At 43.4% G+C, this 18,713-nt stretch overlaps 1 protein-coding gene across 3 annotated transcripts in view; it reads right to left on the bottom strand.

The window, feature by feature from the left end:
• The window catches only part of arhgef25a (Rho guanine nucleotide exchange factor (GEF) 25a), a 105,337-nt gene that overhangs the window by 85,770 nt on the left and 854 nt on the right, over positions 1-18,713 (bottom strand). For 2 of the 3 annotated variants that reach the window (XM_077219093.1, XM_077219095.1), the window contains exon 2: positions 3,899-4,037. In XM_077219093.1, coding sequence (XP_077075208.1) covers positions 3,899-4,037 — 139 coding nt within the window. Of the gene's footprint in view, positions 1-3,898; positions 4,038-16,178; positions 16,317-18,713 lie in introns of those variants that run through there. The other variant, XM_077219096.1, reaches the window with a different exon arrangement.

The raw sequence follows: 18,713 nt of genomic DNA, 5'->3' as shown, positions 1-18,713 counted from the left end.
TTCTGGAAGTTACACAACACATAGTAGTAATAACTGTCAACGTTTATGTTCTAATAAAGTCTTGACATGCATTAAAACATATGCAATAAAACATATAGAAGTGAAAACACACGCACACACGCGCGCGCACACCCACACACACACACACACAAACACACACACACACACACACACACACTGGGAAACTCTGAGGCAACCAGCACCAATTTTCCCAAGTGTGGCATGTGCAGCTCCAAATCTGTGGTTACAGAGAACCTTTTAAGGTCGGGATTCGCTTAGCCTATGCCTCTCTCGGGAATTCTGACTCCACATTCCCTCAGCTGTGTGTTTTGTTTTTTATTCTAAGGAATATGTGGAAAGGAAGTCTTTATAATGTGCCAACTTATGAATGGATGAAAGTTTCTTGCAGAACAAACCATATATAGAGTTTTTTTAGATACACTGCCACATAATGTTTTATGTCAAATATCAGCACCCCAGAAAAATCTTTGTTTGTATAGCAGGCATCTTCTACTGTAGTGGAGATTGCATGATTATTCTGACTGTAGGGGAACAATACATTACAGAGCAACACATGACAGCTTTGCTGTAACTGAATAATGAATGAAGAATTATGAATAAAATAATTATGACCAAAAACTACTGCACTAGACTGAGCCTTGCACGCACATGAACCACTACATATTTATGTTCAAAATGAATAATAAAAAGATTCTAAACAATAAATATTTCTCAGTGCCCTGAAATATTAAAAATGAAATATTTCACCACATAAAACATTTAAAGCAAACATATCTCAGTCAGCACAAGGATCTAATTATGTCACTCACACTATCTGCAGTCATATTCCTAGGAAACTATCAGCCATTCACCTTTGAAGCGGCAGCACTTGCTGCTTCCTGTTGTTTCTAATATTCAACCAGAAGAAAGATAGGAGATGAAGGGCATACGTGTTGTTTCGAACGTTTGTATAGTCATCCTCAGCCAACCCTGTTACGAAAGAGCTACATGACGTGCTTCAAGGTTTGTTGTTTGACTAAAATAATTACTCCTTGGGTGGACAGCGAAGCCTGGGGATTTGGGGAAGACATGAAGGCTTCTATCCAAGGAAATGTCCTGAATGGACTGTCGGACATGAGCTTTAAGTAATTCAGAGAAGAAAAAATGGCGTTAAAAAAGGGTGAATGTGTGCAAGTTACACATCTGCATGTGATTTAGTGAATGTTGGCACTGTCTCGTGATTCCACTGAAGCCACTAAACGGCATCTTGTTTCTAATCTTTAACAGATGGGTGATCTCTTGTGCCTCTAGCTCCTCTAGTAATGCAGCGGCCTCTTTAGATATAGACAAAGCAAAATTCCATTCTGAGCCCTTCAGATCGTATTGATGGGGAATTGAAAAGCATTAACTTGAAAAGACATGCATCTTGCAAAACAGGCTAAAGCTTATGTGGTTAAAAAGTTATTGTGTTGTTCCAAATCTATATTTTTTCACAAATAATGAATAATGTTCAAGATGCAATTTCCCAAGGAATTTCAATTAATAGGTAATAAAGATTTCTAGCTTTAGATTGGATGCAACGGCAATATCTCAAAAGTGTTTCTCATGTGCTCCAATCTGAAACCATTCAAAAGTTTTGTGTGAGAAACGGCTCAAATTTGAAGTTGTCATTGAGTGAAAATATTGAATCTCTCATTGGTCCATTCAAGAGAGAAGCAGGGATGTCTAATTTGTGAACAAACCATTCTTTAGTCAAATCATTCAGTTGTGAACTGCTCACTGGAGGGCAAGACTGTCAGTGAATAGTGTGAATTTCTCACAAAATTCTATAGTCAAGTCATTTTTGAGTAAACTATCCTTCTGTGGAGTAATCTTTTGGATCATCACTTGGGCATGAAAAACCCAAATTCACAGCATAAAAGTGAACAAAATGAGTAAACTTATAAGGAAGCAACCCTGATTAAATGGACAATGCGGCTTGCGCTTGGTATGGCTTAAACTAATATTTAGAAGCAACAGCTTTGACACAGCAATTCATCTAAGCAGACTCGTTTGCGAAAAACACTCTAGGGCTCCTTGCTTTCCTATGCACCACATCCTGAACAGTTAGGGATTTGGCTACATGACACATACCTCCCATCCCGTTACAAAGCTCTTTCTGTTCTGAAGGACTCCATTTAACTCTAAATAATCATAGCTTTAACTTGTATTGGTTTTTTCCAGACATTGGGCAAAGAGTGGGTCTCCCATCTGGAATCTGTTCAGGGCAGCTTTTCATCCAGTTTTCGTCATGGAAGATTAGCAGAGATCGTTTCCCCAATACAACTTGATTAAGTAAGTTTGATTATCAGTTCAGGCAGTACAGTTACACGGTGTGGTTCATTAACCACCTGTTTAGACCTGAGACAAGGCCGATCTGATAAGAGCTCTGTTACCGCCACTTATCTGCATCCAACAGAGTCACTAACAACCAAAACACAGCATTAACCATATTAACCCTTCAGGCTTTCATTGTTGGACTGCGGTTAAAATAATAACATACAAAAGTGGCATTTTTTCTCTTTTGTAATTGCAACCAGCCACCAACAAAAACTAAATTAAGCACTGGAGAAGTTGTGATACGGCCGAATTGTTGTCCACTAACGTGACGTGGACAAGAACAGACGTGAACAAGAACAAGAGAAATGAATAATGAGTAACTTACATTTTAGACATAATTTTGTCAGCGATTGTTTCTTGTTTTGCTGCGTCAGCAATAATATTTCCAAACAAAGCTAAAACAGGATCAACTGTTGTGTGTTTCAAAGCAACACTTATTATTGCTTGCTGTTCAATTCCTTAATGTAGCAGTGTGTTTGAACAAGAACAAATTGGTTGAGTGAATGACTCATTGACTCACTGATGTCAGTTGTTTCGGTCCTAAATAAATCATTTAAACGAATCATTGATTTAATAATTCATTATTTTCAATAATTCACAATTTTTATACACCTTTATGTTTTTAGAAGACTTGTGCATAGCACACATTTTTGCTAGATGTGAAGTATTAAGAAACATCTAAATGTTACTTGTGTATTACTATGTGTGTTTTTAGATGCTGCATCTCCATAATTAACATTTTACTGGTCTCAGACTGGATTAGCGAGGAAACATTTATTGGAGAAGCATCCAATGAGTGTTTTCAAACAGGCTGCTTATATGCCCCATCTTCCATTGGTCAGACAAACAGGTAGTCCAACCCCAAACTCGTGCCATTGGCTCAGCCACTGTTATTAATGTCCTGCTGAACGGAATAGTCAAACAAACAGAGCAATGTTTTGATAGCACCACAGTGTTTATACTTTTCAGGGAAATCAAACTACGGCTTTTTATCTTAGGTCAAGTTATTTTCAGCCCATGATGAAACCATTAAAAACCATGTAAGCACCCAAAGAATGCTGATAGTGTTAACTGTATTTGTAAATATTTGGCAAACACTAAACACTGTAGGCCAGAATGTTTGTTTGTATTGTGGGTTGAGTCCAGCAGAAAGATGCCTTTTTCATATGGTTTTAGACCATAATAAGGATTTCACTCTTTCATTAAGTATATTGCGCACATCAAAACAACTCCCGATATCACATGTGGCAGGAGAGAGGCGAAGTTAAAACTGAAATCATAGCTGCATCAAACAGGAAAATGGCCTTACATCAACATCAACACTGGCATGGATTCACTTGTTACTGAAGGTCAAGAAGACTGTGCCAAATCAATTTTCAATTTTCAGACTCCATGTTTTTAGTTTTTTTTAATGTGCCTTGGCTCCATATCCCTCACGCTGGAGTTGATCACTACCAACTCTTGTTGTGTATGTTTAACCTGCTAATACATTTGACCAAATATGGTTGTTGCATCTTACTTGCTCTGTCTCTTCTTCGGACTCTTTCAAGGCTGTCCCGGGACATATCATCCCAGTTCAGTCCCTCTGTGTCCCAAGGGGGTTGTTGTCCTGTCTTCCGTTCCTGCTTGTCACTCAGGTGCTCAATACCCTCCGAGTTCTAAGACCAAAAATAGACAGTCACAAATTATACATAAAATGTGTATTTTTGTTAGAAGAACAACAAAAAAGAAGTTACTTGTTTTTTTTTTTATTCCATTCCAGTGATGGCAACAATTAATATTGAGCAGCCATTACTCCAGTCTTCAATGTCACATGATCCTTCAGAAATCATTCTAATATGCTAATCTGGAGCTCATGAAACATTCTTATAACCACTGTTGTGCTGCTTAATATTTTTGTGTGAACCGTGATACATTTTTTTCAGGATTCTTTAATGTATAAAAAGTTCAAAAGAACAGCATTTATTTGAAATAGATGCAAAGCGAAAGGGGGTTGACCTCCACAGAGTGCATTTTCGTCAGCTACCACTTCTAGCATTCAACAGCACATTAATATAAAACAGTGATTAAACTGACTTGGAACTACGAGTGCATTAACCGGATTTACTGCGCACCTTCCAGCCATATATTGAGATCAGGCAAGTCAAATCATTTGGAAACTTTAAATCTCAGCTTAAAACTCATTTTTTTAGGTTAGCTTTTAATAGATTTATTGTCTTTTATTTTATTTTACTGTGTATTATGTTTCTTTGTGTGTTGAATCTTTGCAATTTTAATTGTTTTTTGTACAGCGCTTTGAGATGTACATTTAAAGGCGCTATAAAAATTAAAGGTTATTATTATTATTATTATTATTATTATTATTATTATTATTATTATTATTATTATTATATATTATATATAATATATAATATATTATATACCCAAAAATTTAATACTTGTAATTAGATTATATTACGTTTTAAAATACTCATAATTAGACTACATAATTAAACCTTTGATTGATTACATATTCACAGAATTTAAGTAAATTATTCATAATTCATTTATACTCCTATACTATTCTTTTTTAACATTAAAATGTTCTTTTTAAAAAAAGTATGTGTGAGCAAATTTTTTTTTTAAAGAATGCACTTCACTTCAAAATGTAATAATTTTTCTATCTCTTTGTATTATCAATATGGTACAAGATTATACTATTCAAATCAATGTTATAAACAAGTTGTCGAAAGTCATCTAAAATGTTTAATGTAATAGATTACATTACTAACTACAATTTGTAATCATGTCATGTTCAGTAAGACTACAATTTGTAAGTATTCAACCTCAATGTATTCAACCCAGCACATAGACTTAACATGGTCCCCTAACCAGATTTTTGCTCTTTATTTCCTTTTTTAATTCATCATAAATTTAAAATGTCCTCATTAAATGTTTAGTTCATCCCAAAATGAAAATTATTTCATTAATTACTCGCAGAGGTGGGCACAAATACATCAAAAACTATTTTGTTACAAAATACAAATACTGGCTCATGAAATGTAACAAAATAAAATACAAAATACTGATGTGAAAAATGTTTTTAAATAAAATACAAGTAATTAGTATTTTGAAAATACAAAAATACTCCCACAATAATCTTAAGTCTTTTTTTATTACTGAAAGGTCAATAACACAAATAGTAGCAATAACACAAATATGAGAAATGTGTAAATTCAAAATGGTGAAGTAGCAAAATAAAAAAGTATGGGCATTTCACTAAATCTCTACAGGGCCTGAAATAGCTCCCTCTGACGTAAATGGCATGTATAGCTAAGTTCACATCAATGGTGTGGTAGGCTGCCCTTAATAACAAAGCGTGTTTGATGTAGCCTACGTAGCCATATTATCACCCTTACTCTACTCGTGCCTTAAAGGACAAGTTCGGTATTTCACACTTAAAGCCCTGTTTTAAGATCATTTCTGATGAAATAGAATGGTTAAGATTGAAATTTGGACAAATGCTGCTGTCCCGAGAATTTTCGGTTTCTGTGTTAACACCCCTCACCTCTACAATGGTTTCATAGGGGCACTGGAACAATCATTCATAATACGCATTAAACTTTAGTTTACAAAGACGTGAAACTCACCGAGTTGTCTGGGGTGTTCACTGATATTCTCACACAAAGAATCGCTGCAAAAGATGCTTTCCAACAGGTGTTTTACCATTTGTTGTAAAACCGTGGACCTATTGTTACAAACGCCTCACAACCGGACATTCTTCCGTTGAGAGCTTGAATAATAGACACTCCAGCCCAGTTGGTGGCAATAATGCACCTTTGCCAATGTTTGGATAGCGTAGCCTACGATACCGCAACTGGAAGACTACAGAAAGAATACAAACAACCCCATTTCCGCTTCTGTCGGCGGAGTAATACCGTACCTCACAGAACATCCAATACAAGTCAATGGAGTTGGACAAAAACTACGATGGAGTTTCCAAATCCTGTTGGAAAGCATCTTTTGCAGCGATTTTTGTGTAAAAATAACAGACTGAGAATTTGTCACAAAATCAAAATTACATTTTAATCATAATATATATGATTAATCATATTAATCATAATATGTGTGGGTTTGTTTTACACACGAGACTTTAACTGTCCTGACCGCGTATGCCTTTTCCATAGTAGAATCGCGCTGCGTGCGCAATTCTAGGATTGATGATTATTTTAAACAAAATCAATATCAATATTTCTCATATGTAATACGTTTAAAAACGTGTAAAAACTGCAGATGGATGTTATATTGTGAACGCTGGCTTAGCATGGAGATTTCAGTGGAGTTACGACAGACACGCTGTTTCATAATAGGAAGAGCCTATGATGTACTTTTATGAATGACAACACAGTGCATTGATCTCATAAGGCCAATTATTTTCTCTATAATGCCGTTCAGTGTGCAATATGTGTGTGTGTAGACTGTATATTCTTCACAAAACACTTTACCATTTTTTAATGCCATTTTTAAGAGTTCAAAACTCATTCACTTCTTGGAGGGAGCCCGGTCTACAGGGTGTCACGTGATTTTCGTGCATCTAACCTGGACATTGCCATTGCCAACATCAGACCGAAAATATGGCAAAATCGTTTACTATGGTGATTTTTCTTAAGTATTTAAGTATTTTAAATACTCTAAATACACTACCTCAAAATATTTTGTTACAAACTATATTTTATTTTTTCCACACCTGCAAAATACAAATTAAAAAATACACTAAAGTAATTATTATTAAATACGTATTTAAAATACATTTAATTGAAATAGTGCCCATGCCTGATTACTTGCCCTCATGTCATTACAAACCCGTAAGACATTCGTTCATCTTCATCTTCGACATTCGAACACAAATGAAGATCATTTCAGATAAATCTGAGAGCTTTCTGTCCCTCCAATGACAGCCTATGCAACTAGCACTTTACAGCCCCAGAAAGGTAGTAAAGACATCGTAAAAGTAATCCATGTGTCTACAGGGTTTTTACCTCACTTTTATGAAGCGACGTGAGTGCTTTATTTGCTTTATTTACATCGCGACTACATGAAAAGAGTGTTTACTGTTATAAAAAACTGATTTGTGAGCTTTAGTGGAAATAAAGATGTGAGAATAAACACGAAACACGAATCCGGCCAATCGTGGAACAGTTGTGTCATCATCAGAGCTCGTGCAACCACTCTTGAGAAGCCAAGAGGTGTGTTCGACTTCATGCAGCTCTGCGCAGATCGATCGGTGGCTGACTTGAAGCAGTGCATGCCAGTTAAAAAATTTTGTCCGACTTGATGCAGCGCCGACACCACATGACTGTGACGTGTGACGTATGCCATTAAAGTAGCGCGAGAGCAATTCGAGAGCAGCCGCAGGACTCAGCCAGCGCAGATTCTCAAGGGCAGCTGCATGGGCTCTGATGACGACACAAATGTTCCATGATTGGCTGGATTAACCGCATGACAACGATCACATGTTTCGTGTTTATTCTCACACCTTTAGTTCCACTAAAGCTCACAAATCATTTTTTATAATTATTTTCATTTAGTCACGATGTTATATTGTGTCATGTTTATCAAAATAAAACTGATTAAAAAACGTTGATTCCACTTCATTGATAGTAGTAACTTTATTCTTGTTCAAACAGACGCTGTATAAAGCATTATAAAGTATTGAATGGAAATGTCTCTGAAACATCTGTGTATTTTGCAAATATTGCATTTGTTTCACTTAAGCTGTGGTAAAGTATGCAAACACCACGTCAGCGGTCACTACGGGAACCAGAAAGTGTCCGACTTCATGTCTCTGTTTGCTACTCCTCCCCGCCTGCACACTGCAACTCTCGCCGATCGGTACATCCAGCCGCAGCCGATGTCGAACACACTTAAGCTCTCCGGCTAGTCTCGAATCACTCTCGCGGTACATTGATGGGATATGTCACAGTCATGTGGCGTCGGCGCTGCAGCAAGTCGGACAAAATTTCTAACCGACATGCACTGCTACAAGCCAGCCACCGATCGGTCTGCGCAGAGCTGCATGAAGTTGAACACACCTAAGGACAAAATTTAACCAGCATGCACTGCTTCAAGTCACCTGCCGATCGGTCTGCGCAGAGCTGCATGAAGTAGAAGCCTGTAGTTCCCTTTAGAACGGTCACTTCGTATTGCGTAGCTATACGCAGTGGGGGAAACTCCTTTTCCTCGATTTACTGAAGCCTTTATGTAAAGCGCATTTGCAGCTGCACAGCTAGAACATGAGCGTCTGGCTCGCTCAAAGGCTGCGCTGCGGCAACTGCACATCCAATGGAGCAGGCGCCTCTGACGTGCAACCAATGAGATCACTCTGCGTCATACACGTCAGAGCCCGCCAAGGGGGCGTGACCTCAGTCTATAATAGCCCCCGAATTCGCCATTATAGCAGATTTTACTCCTTCAGCGACAAACTTCACGTCTCTGACCATTTATTGAGCCTTCGCCGTCGAACAAGCCTTCAGCCTGAGCCAGCTACAGTTCAGCAGACGACACATTTCACCGTGTTTCTCCTGACGCCGTCTCTCCTGTGGCTATCCGGCGATATCCTTTTCATTGCTCTTTGTATATTGTATTATTTGTACGAGCGTTGTTCAAATGCATCGTGTTAAGACCTGCGCCACGTGCGGATGCAAGCTGCACGAGGCGGACGAACACGCTAGCTGCATTCCATGCCTGGGACTTCACCACGCGGAGAATGCACTATCTGCCGGCGGATGTGCGGCCTGCGAGAGCATGCCTATCTCCGTGCTGCGAACTCGGCTAGCCCTCTCCCGTGACGGCGACGCCGCCTCTCCCGCGCTTCCTTTTCCGGCCCTACTTCAGCCAAGGAAGAAGAAGCGCCGCAGCCAACGGCAGCCGGAGAACATGGATGTTAGTGAACGCACGCCGGCCTCGTCCCCGCGTGCCTCACTCTCTCCAACCCGTTCATCTCCGGTCCTGTTCGAGGGAGATCAGCGCCCCCCCCACGTGGCGGGCCTTGTCTCCTTCGGCGGGCCTAGCGAGCACGACGACAGCCTGTCTATCGCTGCGTCTGAGGAAGAATGGCCGGGCTCTTTCGACCCCGTCATGGCTTCCCAGCCAACGCCCAACGCCTCAGCTACCAGGACTAACTCCGACGCGGAAATGCTTCGGATCCTGACGCAGGCCGTAGCGGACCTCGAGCTCGAGCCCGCTGAACCCCCTCGAAGTCGGCTGGATGGCTGGTTTCTGCCAGGGCACCAACAGGCCCCTCGTCACAAGCCAGCGCCATTTTTTCCTGAGGTACACGAGGAGCTTACCAAGGCCTGGCGCACTCCTTATTCTACACGAGGCCCCGCAGTTTTCGCGACGCTCTCCTCCGTGGACGGAGCAGCGGAAAAAGGCTATGAGTCGTTGCCGCCCCTCGAAGAGGCGTTGGCCGCTCATCTCTGCCCGAACACAGCTGCTAGCTGGCGAACTAGAGCTGTGCATCCCAACAAGCCGTGCCGTAGCACTTCAGCCCTCGCCGGACGCGCGTATTCCGCATCCGGTCAGGCTGCATCGGCCCTGCACACGATGGCCGTGCTGCAGGTTTACCAGGCCAAACTCCTCCGGTCTATGGACGAGGCTGGCCCGGACCCTGAGGCTTTTCGGGACCTTCGGAGCGCCACAGACCTGGCCCTGAGAGCTACTAAGGCCACAGCGCAGGCTATCGGGAGGAATATGGCGAGTTTGGTCGTGCTCGAGCGCCACCTCTGGCTTACCCTCACTGACATTAAGGACGCGGAGAGAACAAAGTTCCTCGACGCCCCAGTATCCAGCACCGGCCTCTTCGGCCCGGCAGTGAAGGGGTTCTCAGAAAGATACACCGAGGCACAGAAAGCGTCCCAGGCCATGCGTCACTTCCTGCCTAAGCGCTCTAGCTCGGCGTCGAGTGCTCACAAGCTAGCCCCGCCGACGCCTCGGCCAACAAAGCCCACGAAGCAGGCCTCTCAGCCCCGCCCTGCGGCTGATGCCCAGCGCCAGCCGAGAGCAACCAAGCGCTTCCCGCTTCCCCGACGCCAAGGCCCCAGACCAAGCGCCGCGCCTCACACAGCGCCGCCAAAGTCGTCCTAGCATGCAGGGGAAAGAACGAGGGCACGGGTCCCGCACTCGCCGGACCACCCTCGAAGAAGTCAACAAAACTTCCCACAGCCCCTTGTTCAGTTCAGGTGGCTGGGGATTTTATTACTGCAAACAGGCCCGCAACAGTAAGCGCGTTCTTGCAAACAAACGCCGTTTTCACGGCGACCCATATAAAGCACAAAAAGAGTATGTTTCACAAACACAACACGTGGGTTCACGGTCCCCCTTCATCAGGCGGCCCCTCCCCCGTTATAATACTGCCTTCCCTACACGCAAATGCTTGTACAGTCAGTCCAATACTCAATGTGTGCACAAATCACAATATAAGGGTATCAGGTCCCCCTTCACTAGGCGGCCCCTCCCCTGTTGTAACACTGACTTCCCCACACGCGAATGCCTGTACAGTCAGTCCAATACTCAATGTATGCACAAATCACATGATAAGGGTATCCGGTCCCCCTACATTAGGCGACCAGCCCCAGTCAGTGTGTCAAGCCCTAGCCACACGTGTTCTAGCCTGGCAAGCTATCCCCGGTGTGTCGAGTTGGGTCATAAACACTATAAAGCGAGGTTACTCGCTCCAATTCGCTCGCAGACCCCCGAAATTTCAGGCGGTTCTCGAGACTTCGGTGAGAAGCAACGTGGGTCACGTGCTTCGCACCGAAGTACAGAATCTATTAGCAAAAGGGGCGATAGAATTAGTCCCCCCCGCGCTAAAACACATGGGTTTTTACAGCCGCTATTTTCTGATTCCGAAAAAAGACGGCGGTCTCAGACCCATTCTAGATTTGAGACATTTGAACAAAGCTCTCATGAGACGGCAGTTCAAAATGTTAACTATCAAACATATCCTCGCGCAAGTGCGCACAGGGGATTGGTTTGTCACAATGGATCTGAAAGACGCTTACTTTCACATTCAGATAAACCCTCGTCACAGGCCATTCTTGAGATTCGCCTTCGAGGGCCAAGCTTATCAATACACCGTTCTGCCGTTCGGTCTATCGTTAGCACCCCGTACATTCACGAAGTGTGTGGATGCAGCGCTTTCTCCCCTGAGACATCAGGGAGTGCGTGTGTTAAATTATCTCGACGACTGGCTGGTGCTGGCACAGTCGAGAACCGAGCTATTAGCTCACAGGGATTTGATTCTCAGCCATCTAAAATGCCTGGGTTTCACAATCAATGTGTCAAAAAGCAAACTAACCCCCAGCCAGAGTGTGATCTTTCTGGGTACAGTTTTAGACTCGAGAGCGATGACAGCGCGACTCACACCAGAGCGCGCGCTCTCAGTGCGAGCGCTTACAGGCACTTTCAGAGCGCGCGAGCACGCGCCACTGAAGAAATTTCAGAAACTGCTTGGTCTCATGGCAGCAGCATCGCCAGTACTCCGCTTGGGATTACTGCGCATGCGCCCGCTGCAGCATTGGCTGAAACGGCGTGTGCCAACTCACGCATGGCAGTCAGGCAACTTGCGCATTATGGTAAATCACGGTTGTTTAAGAACCCTGATTCCCTGGCGAGCGCAGAACTGGTACCACGAGGGGGTGACAATGGGAACAATTTCCAGAAGGAAAATGGTTCTTACAGATGCGTCCAACCTGGGTTGGGGAGCGCTGCACGAGGGCATGCCTGCATCCGGCCTCTGGTCGAGCACGGAGCAGAGCTTACATATCAACTGTCTGGAGATGAAAGCAGTTGGATTGGCCCTGAAAGCATTTCTGTCGAACCTCAGGGGTCACCACGTTTTAGTCCGCACAGACAATATATCAGTGGTGGCCTACATAAATCGCCAGGGGGGCATCAGGTCAGGAAACCTGCATGCGATGGCGAGAGACCTCCTCTTATGGGCACAAACCAACCTGAGCTCTCTGAGAGCAGCGCATATACCGGGCATCCAGAATGTGGGCGCGGATATGCTTTCACGGGGCAACACTCCCCTCGGCGAGTGGTCCCTGAACCCACAGACGGTCAGTCTGATATGGAAGGTGTTTGGCGAGGCCGAAGTCGACCTGTTCGCCTCGAGAATCAACACCCACTGCAAATTGTTCTTCTCGAAGGACAGGGACGCGCTGGCCCATGTCTGGCCCAACCGTCCCCTTTATGCCTTTCCCCCCGTCTCGATGATTCCACAAGTCATCAAACGGGTCAGAGAGAGCGGGTGCCCAGTCCTTCTGGTGGCCCCTCTCTGGAAAACCAGACCGTGGTTCCCGGAACTGGTTCAGTTATCGGACACAATCCCATGGCCTGTCCCACTGAGGAAAGACCTCCTCACACAGGCGAACGGGACATTGTGGCATCCGAGACCCGATTTATGGGCCCTCCATGTGTGGCCCCTCAACGGGTACCCAAAGACCTTCCTGAGAAGGTCTTAAGCACTATATCTGAAGCCAGGGCCCCGTCGACTCGGCGCCTTTACGCTTCGAAATGGTCGGGTTTTTCCAGCTGGTGCTCGAAAAATCAGGCTGACCCAGAGTCATGTGAGATATCTGTAGTTCTCTCATTCTTACAGGAGCTGCTGGATGCGGGTCGCTCCCCGTCCACGCTCAAAGTGTATGTGGCAGCCATAGCAGCACATCATGTTCTGGTGGCTGGCCAGTCACTAGGAAGAAACGACCTGGTCGTCAGATTCCTTAAAGGTGCTAGGAGAATGAACCCCTCCAGACCTCCATCTGTGCCATCTTGGGACCTCTCCACGGTCCTGGGGGCTCTGAAAGGTCCACCTTTCGAACCGCTCCAATCGGTTGATCTAAAACCCCTCTCGCTGAAGACCGCTCTCCTTATGGCTTTGGCATCTATCAAGCGAGTGGGAGATCTGCAGGCACTCTCTGTGAGCCCTGCATGTTTGGAGTGGGGTCCAGATGACTCCAGAGTCATCCTCAAGCCCAGACATGGTTACGTTCCTAAAGTGCTCTCAACACCGTTCAGAGCACAGGTGGTGACGTTATCAGCCCTCCCTCCTTCTGCAGAGGATGGAGAGGTTAATCTTCTCTGCCCTGTCAGAGCGCTGAGAATCTATCTGGAGCGTTCTGCGTCTTTTAGACAATCAGAACAGCTTTTTGTCTGCTTTGGTGGTAGATCCAAGGGGGATCCAGTCACTAAGCAAAGACTGTCTAGATGGATAGTAGATGCTATTTCTATGGCTTATACCGCAGCGGGTCAAGTTTGCCCTATAGGCGTCAAGGCCCATTCAACCAGAGGTATGGCCTCGTCATGGGCTTGGTCATCTGGCATTCCCATTAGTGATATTTGTGATGCGGCCGGCTGGTCCTCGCCTTCCACATTTATGAGTTTTTATAATATGGAAGTGCCTTCCCTGCAGGCGAAGGTGCTTTCGGTATGATTAAGACCCGTGGGTGGCCGGTCTTGTCATATATTACTGTGCACAATCACATTCACATATATACATGAAACCCGCTGCTGGCCGGTTGTAGTTCATACATAAACCCGCTGTGGCTGGTTATATTTATATATATATATAAACCCGCTTTGGGCCGGTTATATGACATATACAAAACCCGCTTTGGCCGGTTATATGACATATATAAATTCCATACATATATAAAACCCGCTTCGGCCGGTTATATTCCATAACAGATATCAACCCGCTTTAGCTGGTTAAGATTTCATATATAAACCCACTTGACTGGGTATATGTTCGTATACTAATAACCCCGACAGAGTCTGGGTTCATTGGTGTAGTATATTGGGTATTTCTACTGATGTATACTACGGAGATCTGACGGTGTCTGGTCTATTTTTACATAAATTATGCGGTTATGGCTTGTTCTGTACGCTCAGGGGTCCTGAGTTGCAGTGACAGCCAGTTACTCAGTGCGGCGTTTTGCATGGCGTCCCCACTGCGTATAGCTACGCAATACGAAGTGACCGTTCGAAAGGGAACTACTCGGTTACTCACGTAACCTCAGTTCCCTGAGTTAGGGAACGAGTATTGCGTAGCCAGCCGCACTATGGTAACATGGCAAGTTGTCGCTTCAGTCGTTAAACCTGCTATAATGGCGAATTCGGGGGCTATTATAGACTGAGGTCACGCCCCCTTGGCGGGCTCTGACGTGTATGACGCAGAGTGATCTCATTGGTTGCACGTCAGAGGCGCCTGCGCCATTGGATGTGCAGTTGCCGCAGCGCAGCCTATGAGCGAGCCAGACGCTCATGTTCTAGCTGTGCAGCTGCAAATGCGCTTTACATAAAGGCTTCAGTAAATCGAGGAAAAGGAGTTTCCCCCACTGCGTATAGCTACGCAATACTCGTTCCCTAACTCAGGGAACTGAGGTTACGTGAGTAACCGAGTAGTTTTCAGTCAGAACCTATTTTTTTACAGTCTATGGTCAGAACCAAGCGGCAAGTGGTTACTCTCTCTTGAAACCAACACAGAAATTAAACTACAATTCATCGACTGGCCGCTTGAGGCTGGATGCAAAAGTGAGTCAAATCTGTATCTCCCCCAAAGCCTAGAAATCCAGACGCACCCTAGTATAGCGGCAGCAAAAATTATTTTGCAGAAACGGTGGTCTAGCAACTCTCCATAGACTTTTGAGCTGGAAAAACCAAACTCTGGTCAGGCCAATCACATCGTGTATAGAGTTGGTGGGCGGGCTTAACATAATTACAGCAGGAGTTGTGACGGTTCCGCGCATAGTTCCGCGTGATTTTCCTGCTACTTGAAAACAAAGAACATGCTGCTGGCGAACAGCGGTCTTTCGAATCGGCTTTGGCCGCGACTCTGGATGACTTGGAGTTAAAAGAACGTCACTTAAGTCATTCTTAAAAAAGGAAGATGTGTTCGGAGTTTTGACGACCGGATACGGCAAAAGTGTAATATATCAACTAGCAGCTTGCTCCTGGTGGAAAAACGCATGGGACTCACTCAGCCACAGCCGTTCGTTGCTCTGGTTGGTTGTTGCGATGTCCTACTGCATGCAGAGGGAATTTGAAAGACAACCGTTCACCCGCCCCTCGGATTGAGGTATGCCCAGACCTAACATCTTGATAGGTCTGGCTTGCCAGGCTATCTCCCCCATGATAAAATGCTCAAATTTACAGCAGAAATAAATATGTTTCATACCTGCCTGGTGCAAAAAGTTGTTTGGTCTATATCTAATTTTGCATTTCATGACTGTGAGGGGGGTGACTTTTTTTATAACTCATCTGTTTAAATTTTAAATGTTCTGCCTTTAAAGTTCTGCATAATTAAGGGCGTGGCCACTTGAGTGACAGGTGGATAGCGGCTGCTGTCACTGTTATGGTCACTGTCTATTAGCCCTAGCCGTTTGTTTGTTTGCTGTTAGCCGTCATGTCACGTCAGCTAATCCCAGCTGCTGAACTTGGCATATCTGAGTGTTTGTGCTTTTTTTCGGGATTATTTCATACAATTTATTACAAGCATTATACCTTCGCCCACGCCTTTGGATTCCGTCTTTGTCGAGTATCCAGAGAACAACCAGCCCTGTTTTTCAGTTGTTTTCCTCTGTGGACATGCTCATGGATGCCTGACAAGTTCGTTGCTTTTTGGAGTTTTCAGATTTAAAAACGTCTATAAATATAGGCTAATACTCTCGTTCTTCGGTACCGTTGCTCTCACTGAACAGATAGACTATATTTGCTTATTTAACTATTTAGTGTTAAATAAAAAGTAACGTTAACGTTACCTTCAGATGAAATCCTCCAGGTGTCAGTGCTTTCTCTCAGTCCATGCAATAGATGCACATCTAATGAGCACGGATTTCTAGTGCATTTACTTGAACTTCTTGGGTAATATCTATGGTTTAACCCGGGCCGGGAGGCGGCCAAAATCAGAATTTAAAATGGACTGAATAAAGCTCTATACGAACTTGACGTGCGATGCCGCGCTGACTGACATGCAGCTATGCGCATGAATCACTGTCACACGCTCAGTGTAATATTGTCAGTTACTGCATGTTAATACATTTTGAGATATTTGGCATGCTATTTGGCATGCTAAATATCTGGACCTGTCGGCGATTCAAAATCCTGCTGTGTGAAAGTGTTCTGGATGAAAACTAGGCTACATCGGCGATGACCTACAGCCAATGAGAGGACAATTAACGCTATGCAGCGGGAAGTTCGGGGAGGAGTTATAGACCAAAATATCGGTATTTAAATATATCAAACAGAAATAAACCACAAACATTTGCTTGACCAGCACCAACAGCAGCACATTGCAAAATAATTTATTTACCCCCAACAGCAGCACATTGCAAAATTATTTATTTACCCCCAACAGCAGCACATTGCAAAATTATTTATGTACCCCCAACTCACGTTGCAGAACACCTCCCCTCGTCTCCCCAACCATTTCCTCCTGCATAATCTGTTTTTTACCCTCCTTTTTGCTGCAAATCAGCTCACAGGCAATTTGCATAGCAAGATTCTTGCGGCCTCTCATTTTTAATAACAATTTCAGGTCTCACTACAATAACACTATAGGCCTAATAACAATAACCTCTGACCGGTCTCACGCACGTGTGATCTTACGTTATTTCCTTATCACTTCTCGCTTGTGTTTGGTTTTGAACCAGACAGAAGTTGTCGGGCGATTCTTTCTTTTGTGAAGTCATGCAGTGTGAAACGGAAACTCCCTGTCGCCGATCCATCGTGCAGTGTGAACACAGCAGCAACTGAATGCTGCCCTAGATAGTCGTGCAGTGTGAAAAGAACAGTGATCCGTCTACTTTGAAAATCGCGCAGCGTGAACGCGGCATTACCATGCCAAATATCTCACGGGCGTCGGCGATTCTCTCAGATCGCGTCTCTAATACACACTGCGTGATTGTCACTCACAATCTCCCAAAACCTGTTGGAGAGCGAAAATCGGTTCTCTGGTCAAATAGTCTTATGCCGTGCGTACACCAAAGGATTTTCACAGTCCCAGACTAAAGACCGGCAGTCTTTAGGAATCTTACTGGAGTCTCGGCGCGCTTCCGTCGTCTCGATCGTTAAATGTGAGGTGATAATCTGCAGCCGGCGACCCGATTTATGCCAGTCTTTCTCTAGTCTTTCATATCAAACATGTTTGATATTATCGCAAGTCTTTAGTCTGAGACTAAAAACTGTGAACCCAAGTCTTTAGATGTGAGCTGATAATCTTATAAAGTCTTTTCAAAGTCTTTAGGTGTACAGAAAGCATTAACATTCCTCACACAAATGTTTTCCTCCTCAGACTTTACTTTGGCCAGATCAGTGGAACTGAAAACACAAAAGAGTGGTATAAACCATATAGGCTGCAGTCTATGTTTTAAACCCACTTATATATATAGGCTATATATATATATATATATATAGAGAGAGAGAGAGAGAGAGAGAGAGAGAGAGAGAGAGCCTATATATATTGGGTTAATTTTAAATAAGATGGTAATATTATATGTACAAAACTAAATATTTTTGCCTGTCAATCATTCCCCTGTTTGTTGTCTTAGAGTTTGGGTGACTGGTTCATTAGAGTGATTTTGAAAAAAATGATATGATTGAGGGGGGAAAAAATTCAAACTTTTTTGAATGCCATAAAGAACAGTAAACAGCCAGTTAGATCTACCACTTGACAGCTGTTTTAAGACTGCTTGCATGTGTTTGTTTATGAGGAAATGTCTTAATCAGTGCTAGTTTCCTGCTCCTGCAAGTGCTCTAAATTCCTCTAAAACACCCAGGAGAGTGTCTTTCGTGTCACTGCAAACTTCTCTGTTCTTCCCCCAGAAATGTTCTTCATTTTTTGACTGACTTTATTGTTTATCCCTCCATTCTTTTCCTATCTGTGACGTGTTCTTCCTTTGATGGATTTTATGGATTCAAATATGGATGTTCATAAAGGATAATTTAATCTTTATATACATTGTTTTTCTGAAGCTTTACACATTACAGAGAAAGGACACACTTCACATTGTATGTTTAATTGTTCATCTGTCATTTTTTATCCTCAAATGAACAAATACACATTCTGGAGCATGATTTCAAATAGTTTATTTTTTCTGACTTGAAAAATAGAACTCTGACTTTAGTCTTGAAAAATAACAGCAACGGACTCTTTCTGCTCCGTGAATTATGGTTATGACCTCGCATTACAGTACATTTAAAAAAACATGTGGATTGTTCTACAACAGCGTAAAACCAGCTGCCATTCATCATTTGGAGTTATATGTGAATACATATCAAAACAAACTTTGCTTAAA

Source organism: Siphateles boraxobius, unplaced genomic scaffold, assembly GCF_051911475.1.
Source record: "Siphateles boraxobius isolate OS27281-9 unplaced genomic scaffold, OSU_SipBor_1 77, whole genome shotgun sequence".
Taxonomy (NCBI): domain Eukaryota; kingdom Metazoa; phylum Chordata; class Actinopteri; order Cypriniformes; family Leuciscidae; genus Siphateles; species Siphateles boraxobius.
This window is presented reverse-complemented; position numbering and strand designations above follow the sequence as displayed.